Source organism: Euprymna scolopes, chromosome 43, assembly GCF_053919585.1.
Source record: "Euprymna scolopes isolate OS-2025 chromosome 43, ASM5391958v1, whole genome shotgun sequence".
NCBI classification, from domain to species: domain Eukaryota; kingdom Metazoa; phylum Mollusca; class Cephalopoda; order Sepiida; family Sepiolidae; genus Euprymna; species Euprymna scolopes.
The window spans coordinates 35,511,354-35,535,896 of NC_136524.1; the positions used below are offsets into that span (position 1 = coordinate 35,511,354).

Genomic DNA, 24,543 nt, shown 5'->3' on the forward strand with positions numbered 1-24,543 from the left:
TCTTTAGTGGTGGCAGTGGGAGGGCTATGAATGACACATGTCAACAAATTTTGGGATTATTTGACAATGAAAATATTCTACCAGAAAAAAAAAATATTACTGTCTCAAGGTTAATATATAGAACTAGAGCAATAAGTGTCCATTATTATTAATATTATGACACTAGTAGTTGTGTTACTACTGCAACGAGGATCAGTCGTTATTGTGGAAGGCTTTCTACGTTGTATACGCCACCAAAACTGACAAACTGTTGAGTCGCAATTTTTTCTATTGTTTTAGTACTTAACCAAATTTCAATAATAAGACGGATGGAAGAAAATACTAACCTATAAAAGTTATGAAATTTTAATCGCTCATAAAGAATTTGGGTACCCGAGAATTTTTAAAAGTAAAACCTTAATCTCCTAGCTTCGTCTCAGGATTTGTTTTAAGATTTCTAAACAAACTCATAAAATTCACTTTATTAAAAAAAAAAAATAAAATAAAAAATAAAAACTGTTTGCACAGGAAGTGCGAACATACAATATACCTACATAGCGTACTTTTTTAAAAATTCGTTTGAATACTCGACGAGAAATTTAGTTATTTAATTCAATTAAAATTGGCACTTTTTTAATACACCAACAAGACAGCTTAAAAAAATAAAAATAAAGGTATTTTAGATACAATTATGTAAGTACAAATGTTACTAATTAATAAAAAAAAATAAGGGGGGAAAAATAAGGATAAAAATTTTAAACGAAATTTCCAGATACCAAGAAAAAATAAATTGAAATTTTGTCTAGAAAAATATCAAATTTTGTCAATTTAGAGCAATTTAATGAATGTTTATCGAATTAAGGATAAAGTTTTGAAATATATAATGCCTAAAAAAAGAAAACATTAAAATTTCCAAGAAAAACTGGAAAATTTTAAGGGTTCTAATTAAAAAAAAAAAAATTAAAAAAATTTAAATTTTATTTTATCTTTTTTAAAGCCGTTACAGTGGGTATTTTATTAATAAAATATGAGAAATCGCCAAATATTAGACACTGGAATAATAAAAGGCAGCTTGCTTTGTTTTATAGAAGTGTCCAAAATAAAAATAAAATTCGGGAAAAACAAAAAGATGACCCGACATTATTTACAACAAGCAAACAGTTTAAATAACACAGATAAAAAAAAAAAAATTTAGAAACGGTACCATTCATTTTTGTTTGGTTGGATTTATTTGCGAGTAATTAAAAATGCACGGAAGAAAAGAGAATGCAATTAAAATAGCAGTAAAGGGTTTCACAGTTGTTGTCCATTTTTGATGGACTAATAATAATATGAAATTGTGAGAGAGGGTGGTCCCCGATTTTGTGTCCATATTACATTGGTGACGTTGTCAACTTACCAATTTTTCCCCCCCTAGGTTTCAATTTTCACTAATTACTACGAAATAGTTTCTTTTTACCTAGTTATAACAAATACCCCAAGCAATAAAGAAAAGGAGCTTTATATTTTTTATAACAAAGTTAAAGAAAAGTTGAAATAAAAATTGTGAAGTACAATATAAAAAAAAAAAATTAAATTAGAGAGTACAAAATGTTACAGTCATAGAAAAAAAAAAAAGCCAATACGGTTTGGGGAGTGGACCTAGAAAGTGTTTGTTAAAGAAAGACAGAGTATAAAAAAATTAAGAAATAATGTTTTGAAATATAAAAATACTCACTACTCTGGATTCATGGTAGACATTTTCTACGAACAGCCAATCTTTGAAGTGTTTTTTTTTTTCTCTCCCTTCTTCAAGCTGGGTGTGTGTTTTGGACAAACGATGTGAGGAAGGACTGGAATATGTTGGAAAATGCGTGCGTGTGTAAAAGGGGGAAACTCTCCTCCTCCTTCTTCTTCTCTTTTGTCTACTCCTCCTCTTACTTTTCTCCTTCTCTTTTTTTGTGTATATTCCTCCTCTTACTACTCTCCTTTTCCTCCTCCTCCTTCTTTAATCTCTAAGGACAGCTGCTGCTGCTACCCCTAATACTACTAACCAAAGTCGTAGTAGCAGGAGCGTCAAATACAATTTATTCCTATCACTACTCCTCTCCTTTATCAAGTATTAACTCGTATTTGTCGCTACTACTCACGGATGTTTAAATATTAATTTAAATCTACAACAAAAATAAATAGCCCGTCACAATAGTATTACTAATGTGAACATATACACAGTTATATATTCATGCGTATAAACATTTATACGCACGAGGCAAGAGTACTTTTTTTGGTGGGTGTGTAAAAGGAGTAGTAGGTAATTGCGCGTGTGTGTCACCTGTATGTGTAGCTGCGAACGAACGGGGTATTTAAAAAAACAAGACAAAATTATTTAGTATATTTCTACTCCTTCGATTTATTTTCGCATGTTAATTTATTGGAGTACTAATATTAGTAATAATATTTAGTGTGGCTGATGTTTTGTGGGAAAAGGAAGTCAGTATCAAACGATTGAGTTCAAAAAACAAAGATGGCTTCCTGTTCTAACGCTGAAATATGGCCTATGACGTCATCGCACGACGTGGCATCACGAGATTTTTTCACACGGAAAAAAAAATCTATATGATTCTTTCTTTCTCTTATTTCTATCTCGCTCTCTTTCTCTTTCCACCTTTTTTCTCCTTAGTTTTCTCTATCTCTCTCTCACTTTTCCTTCCTTTCTCTCCCTCTTTCAGTTGGAAGAAAAGGGAGAGAAAGAGTACAGTTGACAATAGTTGAAAGAGGATACCCCGCTCTTTTTTCCTAAATATTTGTGTGCGTAGGACAGTTTTAAATTAAACAAAACATTCTTTTTCTATTTCTCTTTCATTAAATCTAAAGATTAAAAGACACGTGAAAAGGATAGAAAAGCAAACAGGTATTATTCCCCTCTCCAATCCTTTAAAGAAAAAGAAAATTTTACTCCAAAATTTAGCTTACAAGTGACAATCACTTCCGTGAATGTTCCGTGAAACAGTATTTAAGTTGTAAATTTGTAGATTAGCACCCTCAGCTACCCCGCCCCCAAATGCAATTCTACGTTTTTTTTTTAAGGCGATTATGTGTAAACACTCTGAAAGACTTGATAGAAAAAAGAAAAATATATATTTTAGAATTTAGAAAGAGAGATCAGTTTCGTCCATAAATTTAGCGTAAAATTATTCCCCACATCCGCTCTCCACTCCACTTTTAACTTTTTAGGACAGTTAACATTCTTTTATCACTATCCCTAAGTTCGACTAGCAATCTAATTAAACCAAAGGTAATCTCGTAAAATAGTAGCCCCATTCCCAAACTCCCAAAACACACATAATTTATCTCCCATTTAATTACCCTAAAACGTTAGAATATATCCGATATATTCTAACGTTTTAGGGTAATTAAATTAATTAAATATATTATATCGGAAATGGAGGATAAGTTTATTTATATGCGAAACTGGCCTTTCACTCTAAATTCTAAACTATTTTATTGTACATCAAGTTTTTCAGGGTTATAATGTAATGGCCTAAAAAAAGTAGAATCTCAGTTATTTCTTAGAAAGTTAATTGACCCATAGAGTATTAAGCTACAATAATACCTTTATTTTCTTTTTGTTAAAAGCTATCGGGGTTATCTGGTGTTGCACGGTGCCATAAACAACAAAATAAAAGAAGTTAAAAAGTTTGTCTAACAGCTTTTAAAACTTCCTCCTCATCTCTCTCTCTCTCTCTCTCTCTCTCTCTCTCTCTCTCTCTCTCTTTCTCGTTAACCTCTTCTTCCCCCTCTCTACCTCCTCCCCACTTTTTTTTTTGTCATTCAATTTTCACCCCAAACAAAGCACACTGCCACTTTGAAGTAGGAGACTACTATCGGGAACATAAGTTGCAGAGATATACTGATAGGGAGATGAGCAGCAAGATGTCTGTTCACATTACACTAGATCTTCCAAAAGGGAGTTCTAAAGTCTAGCAGTTCTGGGGAAGAAACTATTGGAGTAGAAGGTTTTCTTACACCTAGGGATCTCTACTGTGTAAGGGTGGGATTTAGCTGCTTGTCAGGGGTATTTATGTCGAGGGGGTACAAAGGCTTTTAGTTCGTCAGAGCATCCACCATTAAAATATTTGTAGAACAGGCAGAAGGATGCAACATTTCGTCTATGGGACAGAGGCTGAAACTTAGATGACAGTTCAGGACCTATCAGGTTGACGACTCTCTTTTGAACCCTGTCCAGGAGTGACAGACTAGTAGCAGATGCACCAGCTCCAATGTGACAACAGTACTCCATACATGGGCGAATGGTGGCCTTATAGAGGTACAGGATAATTTCAGACGTAAGTAGCTTTCTAGCATGGTAGAGAGAGCCCACCTTCTTCACAACAGCCTTGGCAATGCTCTCAATGTATCTGTTCCAACTTATGTTCCCTGTGAATGTTAGGCCAAGGAGTTTAAAAGAAGTACTTTCATATAATGTGTTTTTGACCCATGCTATTGGTGTCAGAGAAGGTTTCTTGTAGTTATTGAAGGAAACAAGCTTAGTCTTGGCAGCACTGAATGTGACCATCTTTTTTTGTCCCTATACAGATTGGAGGTCTTTCTCTAATGTTTCTGCCATTTCCTTGGATATATGTTTTTTTTTTGTTTTTGTTTTTTTTTTACATAGGCGTCACCACTTATCAAGGCCGATAAGCCACTCAAGGATAAGGGTTAAAGAGTGTACAGTAGTCAAAAGGACAATATAGTAATCGATAGTAATGGAAGTTCGGTAAATTTGTTAACTTAAGTGGAACGGCTCATCAGAAACTTGTTCACGTTGGACTTGAAGACAACCATATTATAGACAGCAGGAAAACGGAAGACAATTCCATAGGCGTGCAGTTCTAAGAAAGAAGCTTTGATCATGGAATCTATGTTTAGGTTTAGGCACAGATAAAGAGTGGAGAAAATTATTGATAATGTTTTCAGCTAGTCTAGTGTTTCTTGTGAAAGTTTGGCGAGAGGGGACCATAGATTGAAGCTCAGTCGAACACTTTCCATGAAAATAACGATAAAAATGCTCATTTGTTTTGCCCTCGTGCCTCTTATAGAGCATGTGTCATCAGCAAATATACCCATCTCAAAGACAATTTTATCAGGGAGGTCATTTATGAACATTAGGAATAATAAAGGTCTAAGGATAGACCCCTAAGGTACTCCCACATTTATATCATATTGTTTAGATGTATGACCCTTGAAGACAACCTGGATTCTTCTCTTACTTAAGAAGGATTTAATTATGTCATGTATTCTTCCAGTGATACCATATGATGTGATTTTCCTGAGAATACCATCGTGCCATACTCTGTCAAAGGCCTTAGATATATCTAGGGCTACTACTCTACTCTCCCCTTCTTTGTCCAGTGAATGGTACATATGTTCAGAGATTACAGTTAGGATATCTGCTGTGGAACGGGCTTGCTTAAATCCATATTGTTTGTCGGTCAGAAGATTAATAGCTGTAAGGTGATGGACTAGAGCTTGATTGATTATGGACTCAAATATTTTGGCAAAAAGCAGGAGGAGGCTAATGGGGCGATAATTTAATGGGTCAATTCTTTCGTCAGAATTCTTAAAAGCTGGTACCACAGAAGTAATTTTCCAGCAGCCTGGAAAACAAGATTTGTTAAGGCAACAAAAATGTAAAAATTCCTTTGAGCTTTTAGCCTTAAAGCTGTTAATTTTTCTTTTTACATAGGAGTCACCTCTTATCAGGGCCTGAAAGCCACTCAAGGATAAGGGCTGATGAATGTATAGTAGTTACTGAGACAACAGTGTATTAATAGTGGTGGAAATGGGATAGAAATGGATTAATGGGGGGGGGGGGCGACACAACAAGAACTTGAAGATAACCATATTGTAGTCAGCTGAAAAGCAAGCCAGTAAAACAGAGTTCCACAGACGGGCAATTCTAGGAAAGAAGCTTTGTTAATGGAATTTGTGGGGGAAATTATTGATGGTCTTTGAAGATGAGTTTTTTTGTGAAAGTTTGACAAGGAGGTGGGACCATAGATTAAAGCTCAGACAAGCTATGAAGATGAGAATAGAACAAAGACAGGCTTGCAACATCTCTTCTGTGGGAAAGATGTTGTAGGGAAGAAAAATGGGCATCATCTACTAGATTTCGAAGTCCGTTATGAACTTTGTCAAAGCAGGATAGGGTGCTCCCAGCAGCTATGGCAGCAGTACTCCATCATATCTGGCTCTTATACAGATAAGCCTATGTTTGTTTTAATATATGCCCCAAACAATGTAAAGTATTTTGCTCCCCCCCCCCTCCGCCCGGCTCAACCAACACTACAATGAAACAAATACCTGTTTATATTTATTCCCGAGTAATGCAGAGTTTTTAATCTCCTTCCTGCTCTGTATAGATGATATAACGTAATCTATATTTATTTTAATGTATTCCTGAGGAACACTAAGTATCTCACTTTCCTCCCTCCGAGCTTAATTTTATTTATTTATTTTTTTTTTACATAGGCATCACCACTTATCAAGGCCCAGGGGCCACTCGAGATTAAGGGTTAAAAAAAGTGTATAGTAGACAATTGGACAATATAGTAATTGTTAGTAATGGAAATTCGGTAAATTTGTTAACTTATATGGAACAGCTCATCAAAAACTTGTTTACGTTAGACTTGAAGACTCAAGGCTAATCAAGGCTTAATACTCTAATAAAAACAAATACCCGTTTCCTTTTTGTTCCCTAGCAGCAACAAGTTTCTAGTCTCCTTCCTCCTCTTTATTGTGAGAAGTAACTAAAACAAGCAGTGCCGCCATTGCTGGAAATAACCTGAGATAAAAAAAACAAAAAAACAAAAAAAAAAAACAAAGACTTACCTCCTGGTGGTTTCCTCTGTTCTGATTTAGTCATTGCTAAATCAAATGAGTAATTTAGTTGGCAATTTGAGCCTGATAGTTTATGTCATCGTGGACATGTTAGTTTGAGGAAAAAAAAAGAAGCATGCATAAATAGTTTGATAATTAATCAATTGTTCAATTTCCATTAATTGGCATAATAATATTTTTTTTAAAGCATATAACTCCCGCCATCTTTAGAGAGTTTATATTTCTTTGTCAATCCAATCGTCAATTAGATGATTAAAGAGAACTATAATTAAGTTCAAATGGAGAACATAAAATGAGCTGGATTCGCCCAAAGATTTGTTAGCAACTGATTCCAAGTCAAAATTCCTGCGAAAGGTGCAATCTCTGTATTTCAGTGGAAGTTATAATATCAACCAATCAGGAATCCCATTTCATCCGTGTTATTTCTGACAGTATAAATAATGTAATGAACCCGCTATTTGTTTTAATGTATTCCTGGGAAATGCTAAGTATTCTGCCTTCCTCCCTTTGAGCTCAACGCTCTAGTAAAACAATTACTTGCTTATATTTATTGCCAGACAATACTAAGTTCCATGTCTCCTTCCCTTTATTTATCAATAACATAATGAAACCTTTATATTTATTTATTTTTGAACTGTTATCCTCATCTTCATAGTTGCTGTTTTTGTTGTTTTGCCAACCATATCACAGTGGATAAATGCGATGAATCTCTACGGTTCCTGAGCATTGTCTGAAAATATCAGTTTCAATCCTACCCAAAGCAAGCCAGAGATTTAGTTGACCAAAAAACATGGTGAGACGACGACTATGGAAGGCAGTAATTACAAGGGATACAGTTACGAAACACAGTATTCCTATCCTGTTGCGGTTAATCACCTGAAGAAGGCCAGAGGATGAGTTGGCCGAAACATGGTGAAGCAACAGAAACTATGAAGATGAAGATAACAGTTCACAAATAAATAAATAAATAAATACACAAATTACTCATCTTAAAGGATTCCAATAAATAAATAAATAAAAAATAATGAAACCTATATTTGTTTTAATGTATTTCCGGGCAACATCGAGTATCTTGCTTTACACCACTCCCAGCCTAAGAATTTAATGAAACAGATAAGTAATTATATTTATTACTGGGAAACAGCGAGTTTCTTGTCTCCTTCTTTCTCCAAATCAAGAGTGTAATAAAGCCGCATTCCGGGGGGGGGGGAGTCATCAAGTTACCCTCCCCCACTCTCCTCCCAGCTCAACATATGTCTGTTTATATTTAATCCTGGGCAACTTTCTTCTCCTTTTTACTAATACACACTACTAGCTGAACATCCGACACTGCCCGGTGGTAAAATATGCTTAAATATGATAATTTAATTTAGGTAATCTCCAAAAATACCGTTAGGGCTTACAACATGGCCGCCAGAAGAGTCACGTGATCCGTATTTTTGGAGATTACCTTAATTTATACAGATTTTGTATTTATTCTTATAGAGTCAGCATTCTATTGATTATTATATATTATAATGTATCCAATATATAGTAGTTATTTCAAAACTAAAAAAAAAATGACTTGAATGCCATACCTAGAATCAAACTAAAACATATAGTGTTCCAGCCTTAGTCGTTAACGTTTGAGCAATAGCATGTAAAGGTGCATTTGCTCATGCATACAAGAACACTTTAAGTTGACTTGGGCCTGCCAAGTTCCAATTTAAAAAAATTTTAACACCTTAGCAGCGGTTTTTACCGGCTAAAGGTCTATAAAAAAAAAAAAAAAGAATGGCCCGCAAAATTATAGTGTTAAAAAAGCTTCATTGCAATTATAGTGTTGAAAAAGTTTCAACCAGAACTTGCCTCTATACTTACAAAACTGTTTAAGTGTTGCCTTAGGGAGAAGTGCTTCCCAACACCCTGGAAAACCTCATCAGTATGCCCTGTATTTGAGAATTCAGGCGATAGGTCATCTCCCTCTCAGTAAAGACCAATAAGTCTCCTGTGTGTTATGAGTAAGTTGCTGGAATCTATATTGAATAAAGCAGTAGTCAACCACCTCAGCAGAAATAACCTTCTTAGTGACATGCAATATGGTTTCCGTTCTGCCAGATCTACTGCAGATGTGCTAACGGTTATATCTCATAGGATTAGTGAATCTCTTGACAAAGGCTTCCTTTCTAGGGCAATTGCTCTGGACATATTAAAGGCCTTCGATAAGGTACGGCATAAAGGCCTACTTCACAAGATTTCCAGCTATAGTATAACTGGAAATATTTTCTCAATTATTAAATCATTTCTCTCTGATAGGCTCATAAGATTAGTGGTTGATGGGCAGAAATCAGAAGCCCACAGTATTAATGCTGGTGTCCCTCAGGGTTCCATCCTGGGCCCAACTCTCTTCCTGAGCTACATCAATGATCTCCCAAAACACATACTTAAATCATTCGTTGACATCTATGCTGATGACATGACCATCTATGGCAACACATCAAAGGCCGTAAATGACAAAGTTCTCTCTGATTCTCTCTCCTCTGATCTTGAGCACATGGTACAGTGGGGGAAGACGTGGCTGGTTACTTTTAATGCATCTAAAACCAAGCTTCTCTCTTTACACCATCAATGCTCTGATCCCCATCTGGTATCAATTGAAATGGATGGCTCTCATCTAGGGGAGGCTCCATGTTTTGATAAGCTTCTGGGATTGATCTTTACTCCTGACCTGAAATGGAACACGTACATCAAGTCTGTTGCCAAGGTTGCTGGAAAAATGGTAGGATCCTTCTACCGCTCCAGAAGATATCTCACTGCTAATGCAATTCTCTATCTATATAAAAGCCAAGTATGTTCCAGGATGGAGTATTGCTGCCACATCTGGGTAGGAGCTGCTAAAAACAGCCTATCCTGCCTTTATAGAGTACAAAATAGACTTTGTGGCTTAGTGGGGGATGCCCTTTTCTCTTCCCTGCAACCTCTTTCTCACAGAAGAGACGTTGCGAGCCTGTCTTTGTTTTATCGTTACTTCCATGGCAAGTGCTCGTCTGAGCTCCAGTCTCTGATTCCCCCTCTCCAATCTTTCCTGAAAAACACCCGTCTAGCTAAAACCACTGTCAATAATTTTCCTCATTTTTTATCTGTGCTTAAATTAAAACATTAATTCCATGAACAAAGCTTCTTTCTTAGAAGTGCACACCTGTGGAACTCTTTTCCATTAGCCTGTTTCCCACCTGACTACAACTTGGATGCCTTTAAACAAATTCCTGATAAACCGCCCCCTTAAGTAAGACACTTTATCAAATCTCCATTACTGACGATTATTACGATATTATCCGATTGACTACTGTACATGCAATAACCCTTATTCCCAAGTGGCTTGTGGGCCTTGATAAGTGGTGACTACCATATAAAAAAAATGCAATCATTTGACCCACCTTGTACCACTCTGTGACCTTGCATCTCGATGTTATGGGGTCTTGGGTGAGATGTAGTTTGAAAAATGGAGAAAGACAGACATACAGATATGAGTTTTATATATTAGATTATATTTAATAAGTGTTATATGTTAATCCAAAAGTGATCCATGCTCCAGATAGGCCAGGTATGTTTAAATTAGTGATAGGATGATTCCAATATTTTTCCCAATTCCAATACAATTACTGGTTCCGTGCTAAATTACCGATTCCATGCTAAATTACTGATTCCATGCTAAATTCCCGATTCTGGTATAATTACCGATCCCAATTCCGATTCTTTAAAAATCTGTAATTATTTAACTAGAAGAGTGTTAATTTCCCCAATTTTTGTAAAAATACACGTTAAATAGGCAGATATTTTTCTAATCGTCAAAATACACTTGTGGGGGATGATCCATCAATTTTAGCTTTACTGGTATTTAAAATTAATAAATATTTATTATTTTATCATTATTACCAGCTATGGAAGATTTTACTTTAAACAAAATCAAATAAAAAAAAGACAATTAAAAAAATCGTTTTGGCATCGGAAAATAGGCATCAATTTTTTTCCAATTCCGACATCGATTCTGATACCCCCAAATCTTCCGATTTTTCCGATTCCAATTCTAATTTATTGTCCCAACACTAGTTTAAATGCTGTAATATTGGAAGCAATAGCTTCAACGTTTTTCATTTTAGTAATAAGATCGCTTGGGAGTAATAATAGTAACAATACAGTAATAATCAAAGTGCTCAATTCCCAAGATAGAGAAGGTGTGTAACAATTGAACATTAATACTTAGTAAGTAGTGCATATTGAATCAGAAAGTGCTTAATACCCCAGATAGAGCAAGTGTGTGTAAGAATATATTATGCCACTTGGTAAATGGTATATGCAAAATTGAAAAGTGCTCAATGCCCTAGTCCATCTAAGGAAAAGGTGATAAAAAATTTACGAAGACAAGGACACAGTAGTGCAGTACCTGTCTAAATTTGCCTTAAACTGTTGCAGTGTTGCTGCTTTTATTACTTCACTTGGAAGTCTATTTTGTCAACTAAGCTCCAACCCCTGTCCCATCGCCACAATGTTGCATCTCTGTGCCTGTTTTATAAATATTTTAATGGAATGTGTTCTGATGAACTCATTACACTTGTGCCCCCTCAACGTACATATCCCCGACAAACCCATTTAGTAACACTGCTGTGGCCCCTAAATGCAAGAAAGCTTTCTGCTCTAACAGTTTCTCCCCTCAAACAGCTAGACTTTGGAATTCCCTTCCTGCTACCTGCTTCCCTGACTGTACAGATATGCAAAAGTTTAAATGTAATGTAAACCAACATCTTGTTAATCTTTCCCAGGCATGTTCTCAAATAGCAGCCCCTTACATCCAAGTGGTGATATGCCTTTTTAGGGGTGAATGTGAATAAAAGAATAAAGTGGTTCAGTGATTCTGATTGAGAATGGAACCCTCCTTCAATTCAATCAAAATCGACGGTGAAAAAATTTCATGTAGTATCCGCATAGTCCTCTTTTTGGTGCAGGAGTAAATAATAAGTCTTGAGATATATCATATTACCCATTGAGGAGATTGTAAGCCAAAATCAGATCCCTGCATAATCATCGGCGCTCAAGGGAGAAAAGGCTATTTTGAATTGGCTATCATTATACGGCTCTCATAGAACCAGCACCGTTTGAGTAGCCAGTTTTTTAACTCTCTCCAGATGCGGGATATCACATCATAGATATGGGGAAGAGGCTTTGATACCATACTCTAACAATGATCTTATGAGGGAGATAAAGAAAGAGAAATAAACGAAGCTTCTTTATCAACGCTCTGATCCCCATCTGGCATCAATTGAAATGAATGGCTCTCATCTTGGGGAGGCTCCATGTTTCAACAAGCTTCTGGACTTGATTTTTACTTCTGATCTGAAATGAAACATGTACATCAAATCTGTTGCCAAAACTGCTGGAAAAATGGTAGGATTGTTCTTCTACTCCAGTAGATATCTCACTGCTGATGCAATTCTCTATCTATATAAGAGCCAAGTATGTCCAAAAATGGAGTACTGTTGCCACATCTGGGCAGGAGCTGCTAGAAGCAGCTTATCTTGCCTTGACAGAGTTCAAGATAGACTTCATAGCTTAGTGGGGGATGCCCTTTTCTCTTCCCTGACACCTCTTTCCCACAGAAGAGACGTTGCAAGCCTGTCTCTGCCTTATCATTATTTCCATGGCAAGTGCTCATCTGAGCTCCAATCTACGGTCTCCTCTGGCCAAACTTTCATGAAAAACACTCGTCTAGTTGAAACCATTGTCAATAATTTTCCCCACTCTTTATCTGTGCCTAAACCTAAATGCAGATTTAATAAACAAAGCTTCTTTCTTAGAACTGCATGCCTGTGGAACTCTGTTCCATTTTCCTACTTTTCAACTAACTACAATATGGTTGTCTTCAAGTGCAACGTGAACAAGTTCTTGATGAACCGCCCCCTTAAGTTATCCAATTTACCAAATTTCCAATACTAACAATTACTACAATATTTTCCCCATTGATACCGTACACTTATTAACTGATCCTCGAGTGGCCTCCAGTCCTTGATAGTGGTGACTCCTTTGTAAAAAAAAACAAAAAAACACTAAAAACTTTTCCGGATAGGTAGAAGAGTTACTTATCTTGCCTTTGATAACATTTATTTGTTATATTTTTTTAATTTTTGCCCATTTTTCGTACCTCTGTGGATTATAATACACATCCAATACTTTATACATTTATGGTACAACTGCACTGATAATTAGCATCATTAGTCTGGCACTTGTATTTTGTTTTGAATGTTGACAACTCAGATACTATTTAAAGACGTGTAATCAACCGAACATCTTCCACCAGACACCTGCCATACTGTGAAAGTCTTGCTTTGCTTACTTTAGTTTGGATTCATTGAAGCATTTTTTTTTTTATCTTATTATTTTGTTTTAGGTTGTGTGAATTGTGTAAGGTGGTCTCACAGTGGAAAACACCGGGCATCTGGAGGTGATGATAAGTTGGTTATGATTTGGCAAACTAGCTGGCAAGTATTTTATCTTACACTTGATATTACTGATGCCCGCTCAGTTTGCTCAGGAGTTACCATTCCTTGAACCATATTACAATTGTCTCCCCTGAATTATGCTGACAACAAGAGATTGAACTCTTTTTATTCATAAGTACTGAAGCATTTGCATCATACATGCATAAAATTCAAAATGAGAAGGAAAATGGACAAGAAGAAGAAGGAATGAAAATGAATTACATACATTATGCAGGGTATATAAAAATTTATTTATTAATTACTTTTTAGCACATTAAAAACAGGCAAAAGTTACAGCTTGTTAGCTTATAATGAGAGCTTTATGCCAAATTAATGGCTGAATATGGTTAAATTTGTGCACATTTTTGCATTAAATACTATTAATCTTTGACTGTAAATTAAACAAAAACCATATTTAATTTGCCGTGCCTTATTATGACAAAGGTTCATACAAAATTTCAGTAAGATCGGACCAGTAGTTACTGAAACCTTCTAGACTAAATACCATATTTTGATGACTAATCCCTACTAATCCCTAACTCTGCATCAAACGGGCACCATAATATTTAGTCTGCTGCATCATATCATAACAAAAGTCCATACAAAGTTACAGACAGATCGATCCAGTAGTTTCCAAGGAAACTTCTAGAGTAAATGTGGTATTGTGGTGACTAATCCCTATTAATCCCTAACTGCGGATCAAATGGATATCATAATACTTACTTTGCTGCCCGTTATCATAACAAGGTTTTATACAAAATTTCAGCCAGATCGGCTCAGTAGTTTCAGGGGGAAAAAATGGGACAAACAAACAGACAAGCTGACAGACTCAGAAAAATTTAATATATATATATATAAGAGAAGAATAAAAGAACAACAATATAAAAATATATACTAATGCATATAAATTTTATCGTTGATTCAATAGGGAGATGACATCGATTGGGGATGTAGGATACAATTGATGCAATCTCCGTAATGAATCAGCGATAAAATTTATATATTTTTATATTGTCGTTCTTTTATTCTTCTCTTCTATCTAAGCTCCTCCTCAATTGGTGAGCTTTGCATCATCCTGATAAGTCTCGTTTTAAAGAATTCCTCTAATTCTATTTGGTATGTGTGTGTGTGTGTGTGTGTGTGTGTGTGTGTGTGTGTGTGTGTGTGTGTGTGTGTGTGTTTCTTTTTTTAAATATCTAACTACACCTAGGTTGAAAATAGGTCAGCTTACTTAGATATCTTCTCCTTAAAAACAAAGGAAGAGGTGAAACTAAGGTCAACCGCATCATTGTCCTGAAAGTGCCCACCCATTGGCTGATTAAGATGGATGTAGTGGAAACTAGGAAGCTGATTGGCTAACTAAATATTCAATAGCATGTGCATATATAAAAACATACGGTAACCACAAGTCTTTGCATAAGCTGGACGAATTCTTGCAAGAATGAAACGTGGAATATTCTGTGTAGCTAATTGCCATATATATCTTTATAACTTTATATATATATATATATATATATATATATATATATATATATATATATATATACATGTGTGTGTGTGTGTGTGTGTGTGCGTGTGTGTGTGTGTGTGTGTGTGTGTATGTGTGTGTGTTTGGACTTTTATTATTTCTGATATTCATAAAAGACCTCTGTAATAAAATTGTGTCCAAGATGGGCATATCTCCTGATGACACAGCGCTTTATAATAGACATGAGGGAAAAACGAATGTACATATATCCGACCTGTAGTGGAATCGCACCATAAGTGGAATGGTAACATTTAATGCTACCAAGACTAAGCTTTTTTCCTTTCTTAGAGTTCCACACCATCAATATCTGCAACAGAGAGATTAAACTTTCAGATCAAGAATGCATGAGTTCAGTCATCATATCAATGCAATTTACAATCTCTTCTGATACTCCATCACTGATTGCATGACAAGTACATTGAGAACATTGCCAAGGCTGCTGCCAAGGTGGGCTCAGTCTGCCATGCTAGAAAACTACTGATATGAGAGAGCCTATTACACAATTAATAAAACAATGAAATAAAGATATAGACTATTCTGGTGGCCATGTCACTAGTAAGGGTGCTAGAGGTAAATGTTTTATCTCGGCTGACGTTAACCGCCTGAAAGTCAAAGACCCGAACCATGGAGTAACCACTAAAGAGGCTGTTCTATCAGCAGGTGCAAAATACTGGGGCTGCTGTATTGCCATTTGGTGAATGGATTCTGGACCATGCAGTAGCTTCTGGTGGGGCTTCTTGATGCAATATTAATGGGATTAATGGGTAATTGTTACGGCTTTACTTATCATATGCTACAAAAAAAAATCTTCCTTTCTTTTTCTCTCTTACTTTCCCTCTCTACTCTGCCCTAACCAAGACTGTTGACCTGTTCCACAAATCCCAAAACTTCTCCATGAAAAGTCTCCAGAAAAAATACACGAATAAACCCATAATTCTATCTTCCAACGTAGACCCTCACTACCATGTCACCTTCTTCAACATCAGGGGTCTACATTCCAACCTTCCAGAGGTTAAAACCCAATTACAGGAGACTGAACTGGATTTATTATTCTTAAGTGAAACTGGAATTGGACCGACCATTTTCCTAGATGAGTTTGTAATTAAAGGATACACTAACTTAACATCCAAATCTGATCCCCAAGATCGCCATGGGCATGGAATATGTGCCTACATTAGAGATGGCTTTCCATGTGGAAGGGACATCTCCAGAGAAGACCCTAATTTACCGTATATGTTCTTCCAGGTTACACTTGCTTACTCCACTGCATTTATATTTGCCCTCTATCACCCCTATAATAGTGGAGTTACAATCTTTAAGAGCATATCTAAGAAAATTGACCACATCCTGTCTGCTCCTCCTCCAGCTAATATTTACATTTGTGGAGACTTCAATGTCCACAATGTAGAATGGTTAATCCACTCAAACAAGACAGGTGATCGGGAGAGGTTCTGCCACAATTTCACCATTGCTTATGACCTCACTCAGATTGTTCATGAACCCAACCGTGTGCCTGACACTGACGGTCATTATGCAAATCTTCTAGACCTTTTTCTCACAATTTGCCTTGAGCTATGTTCAACTTCTGTTATGTCTCCAATGGGATGCTCTGACCATTTGGTTGTATCAGTGAAGATAAAAATGAAATGTAATAAGTCTTCAGACGTAGCTCTCCATTGTACAGTATATCAATATTCTATGACCGACTGGGATAGCTTCTGTACATTTATATCTGACTTACCTCTGTGCTCCATGTTTAAAAATGATGTGTCCTCTATAGTATCAGACCTGACCGAATGGTTAATAGTAGGTATAGACCGTTGAATACCCTCGAAAAAGTTCCATCAAAAAAGTCAGCCGTAGTTCTTTCCAGAATGTGCTGCTGCCATCATGCACAGAAATCACTTTTTCCATTGCTTCCAACATAATAGATGTACTGAGACTAAAGTTGACTTCAGAACTGCCAGCAATCACTGTAAAAGAGTAATAAAAAATGCAAGAGAGTTGTATGCTGAGTCTGTAAAATCCAAAGTAGCTGAGCAGCGGCTAGGTTCCCATCAATTTTGGCAAATAGCAAACAGGGTCCTGAACAGAAGTGTGTGCTCTATCCCAACCATCATCAATGGACCTGAGGTAATCTCATCAGCATTAGACAAAGTCAAACTCTTTGCCAAAAACTTTGCAGCTAATTCTACCCTATACGACCAATGTCATCACCCACCCCCATATTTCCTCCTGTATCAGAAAACACGCTATGCGACATACAAATATCTGTGCATGATGTTGCCAAGCTAATCAAAAACCTTGATTCCAGTAAAACAACTGACCCTGACAGCATTCCAATTATAGTGCTGAAAAAGCTTCAACCAGAACTTGCCCCCATACTTACAAAGCTGTTTAAGCGTTGTCTTAAGGAGAAGTGCTTCCCAACACCCTGGAAAACCTCATCAGTATGCCTTGTATTTAAGAATTCATGTGATCGGCCATCTCCCTCTTAGTACAGACCAATAAGTCTCCTGTGTGTCATGAGTAAGTTGCTGGAATCCATGTTAAATAGAGAAGTAGTCAACCACCTTAGCAGAAATAACCTTCTTAGTGACATGCAATATGGTTTTCATTCCTTACTAGGGCAATTGCTCTTGACATATCAAAGGCCTTTGATAGGGTATGGCATGAAGACCTACTTCACAAGATTTCAAGCTACAGTACGGCTGGAAATCTCTTCTCAATTATTAAATCATTTCTCTCTGATAGGTTTAGGATCATAAGAGTAGTGGTTGATGGGCAGAAATCGGAAGCTCTCAGTATTAATGATAGAGTTCCTCAGGTGTCCATCCTTGACCCAACTCTCTTCTTGATCTACATCAATAATCTCCCAAAACACATACTTAGATCATTCGTAGACATTTTTGCTAATGACACTACCATCTATGGCAACACATCAAAGGTAATAAATGACCAAGTTCTCTCTGATTCTTTCTCCTCCGATCTTGAGCACACAGTACAATGGGGAAAGAGGTGGCTGGTTACTTTTAATGCATCTAAAACCAAGCTTTTATCTTTACATCATCAATGCTCTGATCCCCATCTGGCATCAATTGAAATGAATGGTCCTTGTCTTGGGGAGGCTCCATGTCTAGTTGAAACCACTGCCAATAATTTTCCCCACTCTTTATCTGTGTCTAAACAGAAACGTAGATTCCACGAACAAAGCGTCTTTCTCAGAACTGCACGCCTGTGGAACTCTCTTCTGTTAGTCTGTTTTCCAGCTGACTACAATTTGGTTGTCTTCAAGTCCAATGTAAACAAATTCTTGATGACCCGTCCCATTAAATAATCCAATTTACCAAATTTCTACTACTAACGATTACTATGAAATTATCTCAATTGACTACTGTGCACTCAATAACCCTTACCCTCAAGTGGCCTCCAGGCCCTCATAAAGGGATGACCTCTTTGTAAAAAAAAAAAAAAAATCCTATATCTTTACAAAGCCACAATTTGCCAATGCATGAAGTAGTGTTGGCACATCTGGACTGGCACCTCTACCACTAGACTCTCATTGTTAGACAGGATCCAAAAAAAAGTCTCAAGCCCCACACTATTGTCCAAGCTCTAACATCTGTCTCATCGCTGCAATGTTGCATGTCTGTGCATGTTTTACATGTACTTTAATGGAATGTGCTCTGATGTATGCCCCCTTGATGTACATACTCTTGACTAACCCGACAAGCAGCAAAATCCCACCCCTTGATGTCCCTAGATATCAGAAAGCCTTCTACTCTAATATGAAAGGCGTTCCAAAAGTAATTCCTTCTACTTTTTTTTTATTCCGCCCAAATGGATCAGACGAGGTTGTAAATTGCATTGCTATGATGACTGAACTTATTCATTTTTGATCTGAAAGTTTAATCTCTCTGTTGCAGATATTGATGGTGTGAAACTCTAAAAAAGCAACCCCTATCGTGTGTCAGAAGCAGTGATTGAATTCCTGACAAAAGTGCATTGAGAACGGTAGTGACTATGTAGAAAAGTAAATTCTGTAACACTAAAGGTCGCTCATTTTAATGGTACCACTCCTGTAGTCGTAATCCTTTAACTTTTTCAGTAAAAGTAAAAAAAAAAAAAAAAAATAGGAAGCGTTACTTTTAGAACGGCCCTTGTAGTTTCTTTCCTCAGACTGCTAGACTTTGGAATTCCCTCCCTGTACTAACCTGCAGAATGTTAAATACACTGTGTAAAAACAGCTTGCTGCTTAACTCCTCCCAGTCCAATGTTCGACACAATTCTAAATAGTAGCCCACTTACGTCGAAATGGCGATATGCCTTGCTTGGGATGAAAAAGCGAAAAAAAGAAAAAAAAAATGCGATTAGTAGCTGCGGCTGCTGCAGCTGCTTTCAAATAAACGTACACGCGACTGCTGCTACTGTTATATATATATATATATATATATATATATATATATATATATATATATATATATATATATATATATATACACACACACACACACACACACACACACACACACACACACACACACACACACATATCTATGATCTATGATGTCACAATAGAGTCTCTTTCTTGCTTTCTCTCTCTTTTCAGTTATTCTAGAAACAAAAGTTTCGTTTCGTGGCACCAATTTAAAGACACCATTTAATCCTTGTCTTTGATTTTGATTTTCACCTCATCTCTCCGCGGAGGTTATACGTGACCTAAATTTCGGTTTATGCGAACTTGGATTAACTTTTTTTTGTTAAATCTATATGTATATATATATATATATATATAAGTAAGTAAGACATTTAAATTACTGTTGTTAACTGTTACCATTGGATACTAAACCAGAAAACAACAACAACAACAACAACAACAAAAACAACACTTCATTATTGTTGTAGTCTTAATTTTCTTATTATTCTTTCGCTTACTGCTTAATTTATGCACAATAGCCTCCCCGCCAAAGCAAGGGAAGACAATCACTGAATTTATCTAAGATAGGGCGCAAATGATGTAGTTCTTGAAGAAATTTGAGTACTTATGCAGAGAATGACCCATTTTTCCGTGAATGTTGCCTCGGCATGTTTCCACAGCTTACATAAAACGCCGAAATACGTCGAAACGTTCGGCCAATATAGCAGACGACAGTTAATAGTTTTATTCTTTCAGTTTTATTTATTTATTTATTTTTTAATTATTTATTTATTTATTTATTTAATATTAAGGGAAATTCTGGAAATTTTGGACAAGCACCATGCATTTTAATAAAAGTGAATCACTTAAAATAAAGGAATTTTTAAGATGCTTATGTATTTTTGGTACTGCGCTATTTTGAAATAGTTTTTTTTCCCGGTTAAATTCTTTTTTATTATTAAATCGTTAGGTGGGAGCCCTCCTCTCCACATGTTAAGAATAGCTTTCTAAATAATAACGTTATTATTTCAGTACGGTACCAAAAATACATAAGTACTATTTTTAATTTTAAGTTATGCCGCTTTCATTTCCATTTATTTAACTAATTTTACTGCGATACTATTAGTTTATCACAGGTCCCACTTTGTAGAAAACGAATATGCAAAATTGTAACGTTTAAGTTTGACCTAATTAAAAAAATATTGTTTTTAGTTTTCAAAATGGAAAACACTTCATTAATCCAACAAGTAAAAGTTAGATGAGCTTTTCGGCTAGTAACTGTATATTTATATTTATTTACTTCTTATTTTTATTTATTTATTTGTTGGTACTTGTACAGTTTAATCAAGACATTAAAAAATGAAAATATCGAAAAAAGTTTAAATTGTATGTATCCGTTATGGAACGAAGTTCTCCGGAAAAAAAATTTCATCAAGTGGTGTTTTTTTTTTTTTTTTTTTTTTTTTTTTTTTTACAGCGGAAAAAACACGTTTTTATGAGAGCGTGTTGAAGGCAGCCATCTTGGATTTAAAAAAAAAATTGTTTGAATTTTAGAAATGCCAAAGGGAGATAACTCCAGTTAAAGAGCTGACACTCTTCCCCATCTTTAATACTAGCTTTTCTTCCTGAAAATCGAACATTTTGCTCGGTATCATAATAAATTGTTTTTTCGCTGTAAAAAAAAAAAAAACCTACTTGATAAAATTAAATGAATTTTTTTTTTTCGGAGAACATACAATTTAAACTTTTTTTTTTCGATATTTTCATTTTTTAATGTCTTGACTAAACTGTACAAGTACCTATTTATTTTTTTACTACGGTTTTGTTTTCTCTCGTCGGATCACCAAAGTTAAGAAATGCTCAGCTTGGTCAGTGCTAAATGAGGGCAGATGGGAGACGACGACCACGACACTTTCACGTTTCCTCCTCCCTCTTTGGTCAAAAATAAATAAATAAATAAATAAAATAAAATAATAAATAAATAAATAAATAAAAATAAGTCCTAAGTTTAAGGAATCTTCACAGGAAATTGAAATTCAGACAATCTTGCCTAATTGGATCCAACTCCATGCAAGTCTGAAATATTTGAGTTTTCAAGCGGAATGATATTTACATTAAAAAAAAAAAAGCCTTTATATATATAATTCTCAAAAGAAACTGAAATTTGAAGAATAATTATTAATTGATAGATGATAAATATTTTTCTTCACAGTACCCCCCCCCCTTCCAGACTATCCTCCATAGGGAAAGAGAGCACTTATATAAAAACCAAACCACTCTCTCCTAGTAAAAAAAAAAAAGAAAAAAAAAAGGGAATCTTTCTGTTAAACCGAAGAATCTCTAGGAAAACTCGAATGGAACTTTATTTAATCCATGGTCGTAACATATACTCGTTCTGTCAGTCATGGCCGGGTAAAAGTTCTAAGTAATTTGCAATTGTATTTTGAGTGATAAAATACTTGGTAAAATTCACTTGTAAAGTTACACTCTTCTGGAGGTTGAAGGTTCAATCCTCAGTGTGGGTAACACTCAGAATACAATTGCGAATCACTTAAGATTTCTACCAAGTCATGGCTGACGGAACAAGACTACCCTAACCCCTTGGAATAAATAAAAGGTTTCAAAACATTGTGAAAATAACACTGAAGATGAGACGAGTACTTTGAATTATCCAAATAATATTATCAATCCTCATCTAAAAAATTCAGAAGCATTCTATGTATTAGTTTGTATGTAATAATAATATCAGAATGAACTTTAGCAAAAAAAAAAAAAAAAAAAAAAAAAAAAGTTTTCACATGAAATTCAGGAATAATGATCTACATCCAGGCTGGGATTTCAAGGTGTGGCGAATAAAAGATCTTCAGATTTGAAAAAAAAGAGAGATCTAATCAGCTTATTCACCATGTATCACTAGTGACTTCTTCCCATAACGTCATATCCTGCCACGTTGTTTTAATTCTAAAATGTGGAGCTTCTAATAGAATTTTCTACTTACTTATTTAATTTATCGTTATATCGAAAATACTGTTCTTTACATTATTTATACGCATCCAAAGTCCAATATTGTTACAACATATATTTGCAAAATTGCAAAAAACGTCCTGTGCTGATTAAGCCATCAATGCAGACTGTAAAATTTGCTAGTTGACTTCAAGAACTGCTATATCTTTTAAGTTGACATATCTTCTGAAATCTTTGGCAAAAGGTATGAATTTACACCCCCTCCACAGTCAATTCTTAAAATAGGTTCAGCAATGTGTTCATTGTGTCCCCCTAAACAAAAGAAAAATACAGCAACTAATGAATAAATAACGGCATAAATCACGCTGCCACACCCTCCAACACATCCCATTAATAATAATAATAGATATTAAATTTTGTAGAATCCAAGATTTCAAATGAGTTTGAAGTTAAAATGGGAGACATCAACTATCTATAAGCCCAACTAGTCAGCGGTTTTGTAAAAAGAGAAAGATCTGATCAGCTTATTCATAGGTAATAATAATAAATATCAAGCACATTTTTCTTTGACTTCACCATCATCATCATCATCATCATCATCATCATCATCATCATCATCATCATCGTCGTCATCGTCGTCGCCTTCATCATCGTCATCATCATCATCATCATCATCATCATCATCATCATCATCACTGTTATCATCATCATCGTAATCATCATTGTTATCGTCATCATCATTGTCATCATAAATATCATCATTATCATCATCATCGTCATCATCAGTATCATCATCATCATCATCATCGTTATTATAATCATCGTTATCATCATCATCATCATCATCATCATCATCATTATTATCATCATCAGCATCATCATTTATACCAGCATCATCATCAATATCATCATCGTCGTCGTCGTCGTCGTCATCATCATCATCATCATCATCATCTTCTTCTTCTTCTTCTTCTTCTTCATCTTCTTCTTCTTCTTCTTCTTCAACCATATCATCCGGACCAAGTAAAGATTAGATACCCCGGTAGCAGAATACAAAGATAGGCGCACATTTCAAGTGACACCGGTTGTTCGACCTTCACATTGTCGTTGGTTGTTTGTAAACACGTTAAATAGCAGACGTGTCCGAATGTTCGCAAAAACTTTTTACGATTTAAAAGAAAAAATATATATTTACAAAATATTTTCTTTAATATTAAATATTTACAAAACTTTTAAGGATTAAAAAAACTTTTTTCTATTTACACAAAACTTTTTTGTGTAAGTAACGAAACGAACAGGCCAATGTCTCCTGTGCGTCATGAGTAAGTTGCTAGAATCTGTGTTAAATACAGAAGTAATCAACCATCTCAACAAAAATAACCTTCTTAGTGACACTCAATATGGTTTCCGTTCTGCTAGATCTACAGCAGATGTGCTTACAGTTATATCACATAGGATTAGCAAATCTCTCGACGGTGGCAATTTTTCTAGGGCAATTGCTCTTGACATATCTAAAGCCTTTGATAGGGTATGGCATAAAGGTTTACTTCATAAGATCGCTAGCTATGGTATAGCTGGAAAAATCTTCTCAATTATTAAATCATTTCTTTCTGATAGGTTCATAACAGTAGTAGTTGAGGGGCAAAAATCAGAAGCTCACAGTATTAATGCCGGTGTCCCTCAGGGGTCCATCCTGGGCCCAACTCTTTTCCTGATCTACATTAATGATCTTCCAAATCACATCCTTACATCATTTGTAGACATTTATGCTGACGACACTACCATTTATGGTAGCACATCTAAGACAGTAAACGACCTTTTAATGCATCTAAAACCAAGCTTCTCTCTTTACATCATCAACATTCTAATCCACATTTGGCATCAATTGAAATGAATGGCTCTCGTCTTCAGGAGGCCTCAAGTTTTGACAAGCTTCTGGGCTTAACCATTACTCCTGATCTTAAATGGAACACGTACATCAAATCTGTTGCCAAGGCCGCTGGAAAAATGGTGGGATCTTTCTATCGATCCGGTAAATATCTCACTGCTGATGCTATTCTCTATCTATATAAGAGCCAGGTACGTCCAAGGATGGAATACTGTTGCCACATCTGGGTAGGAGCTGCTAGAAAGGACTTGTCCTGCCTTGATAAAGTTCAAAATAGACTTCGTAGCCTCGTAGGAGATGTCCTTTTCTCCTCCTTGCAACCTCTATCTCACAGAAGAGATGTTGCGAGTTTGTCTCTGATGTATCGTTATTTTCA

General features: G+C 35.6%; 2 protein-coding genes across 3 annotated transcripts in view; one reads left to right on the top strand and one right to left on the bottom strand.

Moving 5' to 3' along the window:
• The window catches only part of LOC145268283 (ras-related protein Rab-1A), an 86,259-nt gene extending 83,613 nt beyond the window's left edge, over window positions 1-2,646 (bottom strand). The window contains exon 1 of the mRNA XM_080123686.1: window positions 1,697-2,646. Within this exon, the coding sequence (XP_079979812.1) occupies window positions 1,697-1,719 (23 nt within the window). The 5' untranslated portion in view covers window positions 1,720-2,646. The remainder of the gene's footprint in view (window positions 1-1,696) is intronic.
• Window positions 2,647-21,047: 18,401 nt separating this feature from the next.
• The window catches only part of LOC145268284 (cilia- and flagella-associated protein 337-like), a 177,131-nt gene continuing 173,635 nt past the window's right edge, over window positions 21,048-24,543 (top strand). The window contains exon 1 of one of the 2 annotated variants that reach the window (XM_080123688.1): window positions 21,048-22,813. The gene's annotated coding sequence lies outside the window, so the exon portion shown is untranslated. The remainder of the gene's footprint in view (window positions 22,814-24,543) is intronic. The other variant, XM_080123687.1, reaches the window with a different exon arrangement.